General features: G+C 42.8%; 1 protein-coding gene across 29 annotated transcripts in view; it reads left to right on the plus strand.

Moving 5' to 3' along the window:
- LOC116840670 (basement membrane-specific heparan sulfate proteoglycan core protein-like) overlaps nt 1–12,520 on the plus strand; it is a 240,321-nt gene that overhangs the window by 71,499 nt on the left and 156,302 nt on the right. For all 29 annotated transcript variants that reach the window (XM_032807672.1, XM_032807673.1, XM_032807675.1 and 26 more), the window contains exons 2-6: nt 9,056–9,224; nt 9,578–9,774; nt 9,996–10,164; nt 11,767–11,935; nt 12,010–12,173. In XM_032807672.1, the coding sequence (XP_032663563.1) occupies nt 9,056–9,224; nt 9,578–9,774; nt 9,996–10,164; nt 11,767–11,935; nt 12,010–12,173 (868 nt within the window). The remainder of the gene's footprint in view (nt 1–9,055; nt 9,225–9,577; nt 9,775–9,995; nt 10,165–11,766; nt 11,936–12,009; nt 12,174–12,520) is intronic.

Here is a 12,520-nt window from a genome sequence, read left to right on the forward strand (position 1 = left end):
TCTCTCTCTCTCTCTCTGTTCATTTATCGAGCGGTCGATATACCTATTTCACTCGGTTCCCCTCGTCTTTTCGCTTTTAATCCACTCCCTTAACGATCGATTCGAATGTGCGAGATTTGTTCATTAGAGTTGGTGAAACTCGCGTCCGTCAATTCGCCAATATTCCCGTCGCGAAAGATAAAAAAAATATGTATAAAAAAGTATGGAAAGGATAAAGAAGTGTAAAAAAAGTATAAAAGGTACAAAAAAATATAGTATAAAAAAGTCGCACCGTTCGCGCTCTCGCGTTTTGTCCAAACGATGCTCGCGAGATTTTCTCGATTTTGACGTGCGCTTAATTCGTCCAAATCGCAAGTTTCATTATCAGAATGACATATTTGGAGGAAAGATCGATTGAGACATGTGTCCCATCCACAGCTCCAATAACACAACAGTATCTTTTTCGTTTGGAATTAGTGTGTGTCAACGCGTTTGACGTATCCGTGCAATTATCCGGTGACGCGTTGTTTCGCGCTATTTAGCCGCTCGATCTTCCAGGTCGAAGGACTCGTTTCCGCCACGGGAGGCTTTTAAAATGCAAAGGCGCGGTTAAACGAGGTCCACCCTCTCTCGCTCTCTGTCTCTCTCTCCTGGCCTTCCGTCCCCAACGTAGATTCGGCGGGCGTGTGTGACCCTTCTTAGTATTCCGCGCGACGCCGCTCTTCTTTTTCGCGCCACGATGCCACCCTTTTTCCCCGTTCACCCTTCCGCTCTCCCCACCTTATTCCACTCCATGTAACATGTTCTTCGCATTAATATAGCACGGCTTAAGACAAAGGACGATCGGCCAGCGTCCTGCTCTCCTTTTTTCGTCGTACCTCTCTCTCTTTCTCTCTTACCCTAACTCTTTTTCTCTCTTCTTCGCTCCTGTCTATCTATCTCCTTCGTTCTTAGCGACTCTCTCTTTCTCTTTTTCCCCTTCTTTCCTCCCCTCCCTCTCTCTCTCTCTCTCTCTCTCTCTCTCTCTCTCTCTGTCCCTGGCTCTTCGTACACCGATCTCTTCTTTCGCGCGTCTCCGTAGACGTGAGAGAGGTCGGACGTATATATTCGTTAAGTCGAAGCCTCGGAGAAGTCCCTCAAATTGGGGGGATTTCTTCGTTCCTCGCGGCCTGCCTTGCCTGCCTGCCTACTTGCCTTCCGCGAGACGTGCTGGATCTTGACCTTTGAGCACGTCTTTTCTTTCTCTGGACAGGCGCTCCGACGCCACTAAATCACCCGTGACTATTCTATATATGAGTGTCGCGATTTGTGCAGTCGACTCGGCGAAAACGAGCGATCAACCAACATCTCGTAACGCTCACGTTAATGACATATTATTACATTATGCCAGTTATATTAACTATGTTCGTTACCGAACATATTAATATATATATGAACATGGGATTATTATCATTATATCATCTTATATCATTACACTCGGTTATTGCATAACAAATATGTTTATATCGTGAATTCTATAATTAAGCTGACATTATTATGGCAAGTTCTTAAATTTTCCCGATATATTATTATCCAAGAAATAATTCAGTTTCATTGTCGAGATATTACAAGCTGCTATAAATATTTCGTACAATCACATTATAATACATATCTCGCATTTCATTCTATTTACGCGATAAAATTAAAATGGCAAAAATAATGAATGACGAAATTTGCGGCGAATATTTAATTTGCACGCGGACGAGAGAGAGGAGGAGAGAGAGAATTTGCATCTGCGTGTTTTTTGGAGCTATTCTTTCGCGGATGGCAATAGCGATATTCGATTTTCGGCCTGAAGATTCACGAACTCGCAGAGGTCGTCGTTTATCTCGCGCTGTCTACACTTTGACCTGTAGATTGCAAGAACTTTAATTATAAGGCCTATAATCGGTATCATGTGACATTCTCGCGCGCTTTGAACGATCCATGACCGTGCCATTACGTAATTGCAATTGACGAAATATGAGAAGAAAGATAAAAACAATATGCACTGCGAGAAGGCGATCTCGACTTTCGTCGAGCCTCGACGCCATCGGCGTCTACACGCGCGGCGACACTTTAGTAGCTCGCCATTTCCGCGCTTATCAGTGGCGATTATGTAAAAAAAAGGCCTTTTGATGAGACCTAGTCAAAGGCGCCGTGTAGAAGGTGTACGTCCGTTATCTCGCGCGCACGTTGACGCGGTTGTGAGCAAACCGAGATAGCCTACATACGGTGGTTCGGTGACACGCGCGTAATCTGGAATCGCATCAGTGTGAGGGAACCAATGGCACGTACACGCAGAAAGAAGTGTTTGGCATTTGTAACTGTAATCGCATAGTGGCGGAGTTATATTCCGGAGAATCATTTCAAGTGATATTATGTCTAAAACAGCATAAACTTCGACGTCAAAGATATCTTAGGGATATGTAAAAACGTCAAATTAAAATAGAACGACTTTTGGATATCTTAAAGACATCTCGAAAACATGCAAAAGACGTCTAAATAAAATAGAATGTATTTCGGACGTCTTTAAGACGTCTTTTAGAGGTTTGCGCTGTCTGAGTAAAGTGTTAGTGGTAATAACTTTATTTGCTACATGGAAAAAAAGGTATGGTGCACATAACTAGTAATATTTAGTCGTGAACGATATAGTTATTTCGCCCTAGTTATTTATGTGTGATGCTAATGTGCATAATCAATACGACTCAGTTACTTTACATCGACTACATCAATACAGTTGCGCGTGATCTGGTAACCCGAAATTGATTGAGGTAACATTTATTATGGATACACTCTGGTTGGAGCAACCATATATCGTCACTGTAATTCAGCAATTGCTCTGTGGTTGCAGCAATCGCACAATTAATTGTTCCGTATTTTACTATCAAATCCTGCTGCCATAATCAGATTTATGCGTAGGTCAACCAAGAATTTTATGATTGTATAATTGTGACATTAATTATTTAATTATTTTTTGATGTCAGAGAAAGAGAGAGAGAGAGAAAAAAAGTTTACGCTAACACATCCTCACCAAAATATCAGCGCGCGTGCGAGCGATCTTACGACGAGTATTTCCGATAAATCGACTCTGAACTGAAAAAAAATTTGCATTCGCATGTGAAGGCGCTTCTTCAGCCTGCGGTTTGCTCAACGCATTACATAACCGCACGACTAAACCGTCTTCGCGCAGAAGTCGAGTGTAGCATCGAAAAGCGGAGCGTCATTAGCGATTTTTGCGTTTCTTCCTGCGTATTACCTTGTATAGACATCGACGCGCCGCGTATTCCATATGCGGTTGCGAGTCGACGCGGCAATACGGCAACGAAAGTCCTTACGTAATCGCAAAGTACACTTTGGCCGAGTCATTTCGACCGGTGGGGTGCATCACTCGATTCTTTGAGAGGCGAGGTTGGGTCGAGAGAAAAAAGAAAGGTGAAAAGAGAAGGACAAGGAGGACAAGGAGGAGGAGGAAGAGGAGGAAGGCGAACAGAAGGGTTGACCGAGAACGCGTCTTACGTCTCCGTCGTGCCTTCGACAACTTTGTCGACCCTCCCCCGCCAAAGTCCTCCGAAGTTCGCAACCCCCTCTGTCCTTCCCCCGCGATGGTCTTGTGCTCGACGCAGGACGAATTTCCTACGGCTACTTAACCTGCGCCGACACGTATTTCCCATGCATTTTAAGGATTTCGGACTATAGGGGTGGTGTTTTGTCGAAGTATGAGCACGTAGTTGCCGTGAAAGGATCATAGAGTGGACTTAGCTGCGGAATCCCGTGTAAAACTTGCCCGGAATAACAAAGTCGCGCGTCTTCGCGGACGCCTCCGATGGCGCCGGTCAGATCCTCTATTTTTCCCAACCCCACCCCCGTCTTTCCCGAAGGGGTGCTCCATTATGACGGCCAACCTATCGCCTACGGATTTATATTCTTGTTATCGACGAACTCTCGTTAGCGTTCGCGAAACATCGCGCTACGAAGTAGCGAGCGCGTCTATCGACAGCGAGATCCTCGAAACTTATAGACATCAAAAGGCGGAGTGAAGCGGAATATGTAGAACATTGCACAGCCTCGGAAAAGTCAAGATAAAACAATGTGAGATGATAAAGAATTTGGAATTATATACACACGAAAAAATTCACTGTATTTAAGCAAATGTTACACTAAAAAAATACTTTGTTGTACATTTAGCATTTTACTTTGTCCAAGTGAAATGTCACAGTTAAAACTGATTGTTGTACCTTGTACCTGCTAGAAAATTGCCTGTGGTTCATGGAATTTACAACACCAGGGCGTTTTAGCATGGATAATTTTTAACATATTTTTTTAATTTTTTGAGTACCAAAATCTCAAGAATACGCCTATATTGCTAATTATGATTGATTACATTTTATAAAAATTATACTTTATAAAGAAAAAATTAATTTTGCAAAAAGACTGAATAGAATATGGAACAATGATTTTAAAAAGAATATATCGTTTTAACGTGAAGAATTTTAATATCAAGACTGATTTCAATGGCGTTTCTTCCTATATGTTGAGCAGATGGGGCTGCGTAGTCTGGGCACTTGTAGAGGGAAGATAGAAGTTTTTTACCTTATAATACCCCGAGCCTATTTCACTGTATAGGAACAACGAACGTTTTAACAATAGCGTGAGTGTGATATATCCAATGTTCCAGAATTAATTATTCAGAACAATGAGTAATAGATTTTATCCAGAATTTTAAGATTCTCGATATTATTCATGTTCCAACGCGGTACACGGTAATATTAAATGTTTATAATATAAAATGACTCATCTTCGACCTCGCGACACTTTTCTTTCTCATATATTTATCATCACACACGCGCGCGCGCGCGTGTGTGTGTATATGTGTGTATGTATATATACCACACACACACACACACATATATATATATATATATATATATATATATGTATATACGTATGTGTGTGTGTGTATGTGTATATATATATATAAATATTTACATATACATATATACACATATATATATATATATATACACATATATATATATACACATATATACATATATATATATATATATACATATACATATATACATATATATATATATGTATATGTATATATATATTTATTTATTTATTTATTACATAACTTTTTGATACTTTAATTTGTCGATTTCTACCGAAATCGTTAATATTTTCTGGTGGAAAAATATCTCGGCTTTCCTGATGCACTCGTTTCGACTTATGAAATCTATACCGCTGTAGAGTCGATAACGATATCGCGCGCGCAATGCTGCGGGAGTCGTTTAAAAGGACAATTTAGATGCAGACCGAATCGTTAAATTGTCCCTAATAAAACCGCGTGTGTGCGAACAATGTAGCGGCTGTTTTCTGGCAGGATGTGCCGCGCATCACGGTCGTTATCGCGATCTAAAATGGTCTCTCTCGCAGTCCGTTTTATCTGCGATCCCGCTAAGTCCGGACTTCCGCAATTTCGAAACAACAGGCGCGCAGGGCGTCGTCGCTACTTTCGTCGCCCGCGATTATCGTGTTATTACCACCTTTGCGCACGAAACGCATCTTGGAACAGATCTATCCGATCACTACTCACACATCGCCGACCGTGATTGGAAAAAAGGAAAAGAATAATTAACACGGAATTAACGAATTAACAGCGACGACGTCGGGCGCGTCTCACGCGTGACCTGCGTGCCTGTTTTTCTTGCAGCGCGTTTTTCCGATCGATCAACATCGTCGACGGGCAACCGACATCACATCGAGGAAGAAAAAGCCAGGCCGCGTCGTGCGTACACTGGCTGCTGCAATGGGTGCAGCAGTTGCGACTGCAAACGGTTTGTCTCGAAGGCGGATTAATGAACGCTCCCGCGGTGTCGTTACCCTCGTTAAAACGCGAGAGCTCGGGGTTATATAAGGCATACGTGTGTTGTACTCTGTGCGTTCGCTTGCATTTCGACGGCATGCGACGACCACGAGCACGACGGATGCATACGCGCGAAGGTGATGCGTGCGCGTGCAGCCAGCGAGTGTCGGATGATTCCGCTGCACGCGAATCCTTAAACGTCGCCCCGTGTAAATACGCGCCGGCGCGTGTAAATACGCCACCGTAATAATACGTCTCGTCTGGCGCGATTTAAGCTTCATTACCGGTGCACGAGCACTCCCGCCTCGTGAAGGAAGAGAGGGAGAGTACAAGAGAAAGAGAGAGAAAGAGAGAGAAAATGAGAGAAAAAAGAAGGAGAGAGGGGAAAAAAGACACGCCGACGTTTCCGGTCACGTGCTGCAGCGCGCTGCACTTTGCGCGACGCGAAACAAGACACGCGAAACCGGCTCGCGAAAATCGTCCGATTAAACAGAATCGAAAAGACATGCGTGTGTCTATATGTGCGCGTGTATGTGTGTGTATGTGTGTACGTGGGTGCATGCAAATCTTTTCTCTTCAAATGTAATTCTCTTTTAAAGAGACATGGCACAAGATATGAAATTGTGTGTTCGAGAAATTACATTTTTCCCGCTCAAGGTGGAATTCGAACGAATCCGCCTCTCATACGAAAGAGAAGAGAAAAATTCAAGAAACCGATCGCGAAATTTCGAGGATCGGAAATTCCATCCTGGCGCCGCATCAATTTCCAATCTGATTACGGGCAGATTCTAGCTCGGATAGCCAGATGGAAAAAATAAGAAATTCCTTTTTTTTTTCTTCAAAGAAATGAATAAAGATACCAGGAAAGGATGAGACGAGAAAATCTAAAAGCTGTATCAAATTCGCCGGGAGGTGAATCTTTGTTATATGCAAAAAGTCGAAATTTAATAAAATTGTCGCACCTCTCTAAGTTGAAAGTTATTTTTCCTCTCTTTCTCTTTTTCCTTTAGTGTCCCAGGAAAAATACTAATGCTGGGAATTTTTCAAAGAATTTAGGTTCATTAAATTTCAATAAATTTCCTTCAGTAAATTTCAGTCTTTAAATTTTCTGATCATAATTTTTCCAGCTATTGCGTAAGTTCAGCAACGTCGCGCTTAGCACAAAAACTCTGGATGACAAAATCTCGATTTTTTTTCTAAAAAAAAAAATAACTTCTACAGTCAAGACAATGATAAATAATTTGGCTCACATTTGCTATCTTTGTTTATTTCTTTGAAAAAAGAATCGTGAAAATCTTCTGTTTTTGGCTGTCTAAACTAGAACCTCCCCTTAACCCTTTAAGTATCACTGGTACCAATAGAGACTACTTAGGATCAGGCAGTTGAAACCTTATAAATGTGCTATTTAGAATGTTTTTCGCAATATTTCATTTAAAAAAAGTTACTACAATGTTTCATGAATTATGCGCCTTAAAGGGTTAAGTTATCCTTGACGAGATGCGAAGGGCGCACAAAGAGTCGCAGAGAAGGAGACCGGTCGGTATTTCTTCTTGCGGAACGCGAAAGAATCCACTCGTGATGCAGTCGCTTAATCGGCCATCGTCGTCGTCATCGTCGAGTTGCATACGCCTTTATTTTCGCAAGAGGCGCTACACGAACGCACGCACGCACAATCTCGCGGCCCCCCGCTGTATTATTCATACTTGTGCCGTAACCGCGATACGCACGCGCGCGCGCGCGCTTGCATAACCGGGCGGGCGGGCTACGTAGCTCTCTCAAGCTCGTCAGGTATTCGCCCATAACGATACGTTATTCCGGTTGGCTCCTCTGGCTTATATACCCAGCCACGGTGCTCTCTTCGCCGTCTTCGACGACGGTTCCCCATTTTCATCCCGCACGAGCGACGTCATTGACCCGCGCGCGCGCGCGCGCGCTCGAATCCTGGCCAGTTTGCCGGTCGCGCGGCGGTTTCTTGCGGAATCACGACGCGCTGCTCCGCACCGGCGGAATGGCGCGACGATCCTGAATTTATATCGTGTGTTTAGGTGAGAATTGGTTCTTTATGAGCGACGCGTGAGGATACTCGGCGATACACACCTCCCCCAGCCGATAGTTCTCACGTGTGTGTGTGTGTGTGTGTATGTGTGTGTGTACATATACTTTCGCCCCCTCGCCGCCGCTGCGGCGACACATGTGCTCATCTGGCACGACGGCGGGTTCCCGACCGATGAAGTAGCAGCGATACGTGCATTCGTCATCGCGAATACCGTAACGAATGCGGCGGCTGTCCTCGAGATCGCTACTCGAGAGATTCGCGAAGAGAGCGAGAAACCTCGAGTTTTACGCCTCGTAAAAAGATCCGGAGGGTCGAGCTCGCGAGTGAGTTCCGTGATAAAACGCTCGGGCGGATTCTTATAACCGATTACGCGGATCGGAGCGTCCCCGATTAACCTCTTCATCAGTACTATGCTCTCGCATACACTGAGAGAGAAAAAAGATGGCTGATCTAACAGAAATTGCAATTATTTTGGCCTCGATTATATGTTTCGCTTATTTTAACATGAAAATAGTGGCAGTAACATGTAAATAAGATTATTATCGCTAACATTATGATAGAATTTAATAAAAAATATGATTTTCTCGAATATATAGTTTATAGCAATTATTTATCTGTGCAATTATAATTACCAAACATTTTTTCTCAGTGTATGCACACATTGAGAGAAATAAGACATAAGCAATAATTGATAATTGTACGATAGAGAGAGAGACACTAATGTTCATATTTTTTTACGTATTTTACGACAGTGAATAAGATTTCATCTATCTCGATCCATTGCTTTATGATATTTAAAGAAAAATCATTTCTTTCACCCATTTGGATTTAAGACAGCTCAAAATATTCCCTAATCAGTGATTGTGTCGCTCTGAAGTATTCCCAAAGGTTAAATAGCGATTCGCTTAACGCGCTACTGATACGATTACACTTTATCTATCACATACGTCTGCCTGTTGGCTTGAGCCGACCTTTTCTCACATGACTTTTGACTCTATAATCTTTGAACGGGAGTTACTTTGCGAATTATAGGCTGCAAATAATATCAACAAAAGTGTATAACTGTAAAGGAAACAGCTATCATATATGTTTCTTAAAGATTCCAATACAATTTTACTTTGTTCTTTCAGGACGATGACCTGATTTTCGACCCAGATGGCAAGCAACTTCCGGCCCAGGCGCCGTTGATCGAAACGCAACAGGACCAGTCATTTTTCCACAGGATAAAGAGAGGATTTTGGAACTTTTTCGAGCCGCAAAGCAGCTCAACAACTACAACCACGACGCAAACGCCACCAGGTATTTTTATGGGGTTCGATGAAAAAGTTCGGTTCGATTTCTGAGTCGAGTTTGACTTTGTTACACTTGATGGAAACAAAATACTTAAGAGGATGCTGAAAACTTTACAGAGTACTAACATTTTCCTGCAAAGTTTACGTCGTGTTGGTTATGCAGAATTACAAAAGCTTTTACGCAATGAAAGTGCGTGCAAAAATAAATAGGAGCATTGCTCAATATGTAACAAAAACAAAATTTTTAATGTAAAATCTCAAGCTGTCAGCATAATATTCACCAAAAGTTCGTGTTCCAGCTGCGCTAAAGCCGTCGGAAAAAGTGCATATGCTCTCTAAAATGACCGATTTTTCCGACAGATCAAGAGCAGACAGTACACCAAGATCAGAATCTAAATCAGGATCAGGAGCAAAATATCGACGACTCGGTCTTCGTCAACACTCAGGATGGAAACCGTACAGTCTCTCAGGTGAAAGCGTCGAGTGTCGAAAACGGCGTCATCGAGAGATTGACTCTCAACAACGGCAACGACGACGACAACGACGAAGACAACGAGGTATAAAGCTCAAACCTTGAAAACTTCTCGCCACTGTGTGACCTCTTTCTCACCCGCTATCATGTCGCTCGTAATTCGATTACGTGCGAATGTTTCTCATTTAAATCACGTTCGCGTAGTTTTGCGCATAACGCGTGTTCTCTTGAGTTCCTCCCGTTTATGAGATCACCTCACGACACGAGACTCGTCACGCCAACTGTATATATTGCATGTTTTTGCAGCACAATAACGAAGTCGAAGACGTTGCGGAAAGTCGTAGGATACCGGTGACATATGGGAACAGCGACGACGAGGACTTGGCCGGCTCGGGAGATATCGAAGGCAGCGCGTCCGAAACGGACCAGGACAACCGTGTTAACACGGACAACCATCGCACTGTCGGTCCTGCGAGTAAGTATCCGACCCTGCCGTTTGCACGCGTTAAGGTTCCTTGGTACCTTGCCGATCTGTGACGTCAGAAACGACGGATGTCATGCTGACGAAAATTGCGTGCCATTTCTGAGCAAAGATAAATATGGACATTTAATTATTATAAGATAAATATGGACATTAAATACAGAGCATTTGAGATTGTTTGAGCACACTTAAAACTGTCCGAAAGGTATCTCTTTCCCTTGATGATCAATAAATAGTCATATAATAAATGGTGAAATGATAAAATAAGTTTTGTCTGCATGCTTCATTTCACCATTTATTACACGACTATTTATTTATCAGGAATGGATATCTTTCGGACAATTTTACAAGTGTACTCAAGCAATCTCAAGTGCTCTTTCGTCCATATTTATCTTTATTTAGAAATGGCACGCAACTTTCGTCAGCGTGTCATTCCTGGCTTCTGACGTCACAAATCCAATATAGTCGCGGCGAAGTACAAGGAACCTTAATCGGAACAGGTTAAAGACAATCCGCGTTGAAGCGAATGGCACACAAAAGAACGTAGATAGTAAGACTTAAACAGTAGGAAAGTTTACTAGTCGATTATTCTTGAGTCGTAAGAAGAATCATCAACTATAGTCAGCCAGTCTGTTTACTGCCAAGATTTACTGCTTGCGTTTTATTGTACGCCACAATCCTTGCTCTCTTGGTTCGCTAATTCGACAAATGATGACAAACAATGAAAACAAGAATAGCGTAATGTCGTAACGATTTGTCTACCGCAGGTGTAAATTCTGATGATGACGGTAATTCTCTGAGATATCCCGAAAATAACAATGAAAAGATTGACGACTTTATTTTAAGATGTACTACTTGAACGCGATGCAGAGTATTTTCGGTCCGATAAGGACCGAGAAAAGGATTTTACCGTGACTATCTTCAAAATTAATTATTCTCTAAAGTATAATCTCTAAGTGTGTTCTTCGCTGAAATACTATAACTGGTAATTTAATTATAAATATAACACTGCAATCAAAATATCGCTGAATTAGCTAATAGTAGCGGCTATCTCCTTTATTATTACACTTCGTACAAACACAGACAGAGTGCAATTAAAATGCAATTCCGTCGTCATAAACGCAGAAACTTAGATTTAGTACAATTACGTACAACCAATTCATTTATCAGAGATTTTGCAATAAAATCTTACTTCAACTAGTCAAAATTAATGAGAAATGGGACGAAGCAGCAAAGTGAAAGTATTTTCATTGAAAATCAGTGTATATTCATCGATCATCGGTGAATGAGTCGTCCTACTGATTCAATCAGAAACGTTTTTACTGATTCACTTTAAGAGAGTATGTTCTCATGATGAAGACACACTTTCTCACGGCACACGAGATCATATTATGCCACACGTCCGGCAAAGCTTTCACTCTCGCAACAACAAAAAGACTCTTCCTCTCGGAAGAGACGTTAAGAGCGGTCTCCAAAAATAATAGCGGAATTTCTCGTCCTGTGTGTGTTTTTCATATAACTGACGGTCGTTTTCGCGATCATCCTTCTCCGCGAAATCCATCGGTCGATCTAACCCTAACGACTGTTTCCTCGCAGGATTCTATCGAGTCACCTTGACGGTCGGCGAACCCTACAGGCGAGAGTACTCCGACAGGAACAGCCCCGAGTACCGAATCCTGAGCAGCAATCTCACCAAGGCCCTCGAGAACTTGTATAATAATCACATTCCGAATTACAATTATTTCGCGAACGTCGTCAAGATATCGTAAGTACGATTTACCCGTGTCGCCATCCCCGCGACTTGTCTAACGACCGACACTACTGTGCTTTCATTTCCAGACCGACGTCCGACGCTTTCACGTCCCAGGTCACCCTCGACATCGGCTCGACGTTCACGGACGAGCACAAAGTGCGCGACGTCCTCGAGCAACAGCTCGAGCAGTATCATTCCTTGGGCAACATCCAAGTAGGTCCTGAGGGATTCACCTTCAGGATATTCCAAGGTATCTCCATTGGCGGCGGCCATCGCCTAACGACTGGAAATGATCGATTTCACGTCGGAGGTTTCGAAGCTAAACTTCGTAATTCGCTCGGTTTTCCGCGACGGTTTTCCGCCGCGCCGTTGCGGGAAAGTTTGAATACACGGAGTAGGAAAAGACCCGCGGAATATCGAACTGTCGAGTTCTCTCAACTGTCAAAATTGATTAACGACGTGGCGCGAGCGCGTGAAAAATTCACGCGCAACAATCGCGGCGGGAGATGATATATTTAGCGTCAGACGGTAAAATCGATCATTTCGCCGAAGGCACGTGACTTATAGACATGCTCGCCGGAACATTAGAATGAGTAG

Source organism: Odontomachus brunneus, unplaced genomic scaffold (genome assembly GCF_010583005.1).
Source record: "Odontomachus brunneus isolate Ranch 3 - 2012 unplaced genomic scaffold, Obru_v1 Obru_scaffold_011, whole genome shotgun sequence".
Classification (NCBI taxonomy): Eukaryota; Metazoa; Arthropoda; class Insecta; order Hymenoptera; family Formicidae; genus Odontomachus; species Odontomachus brunneus.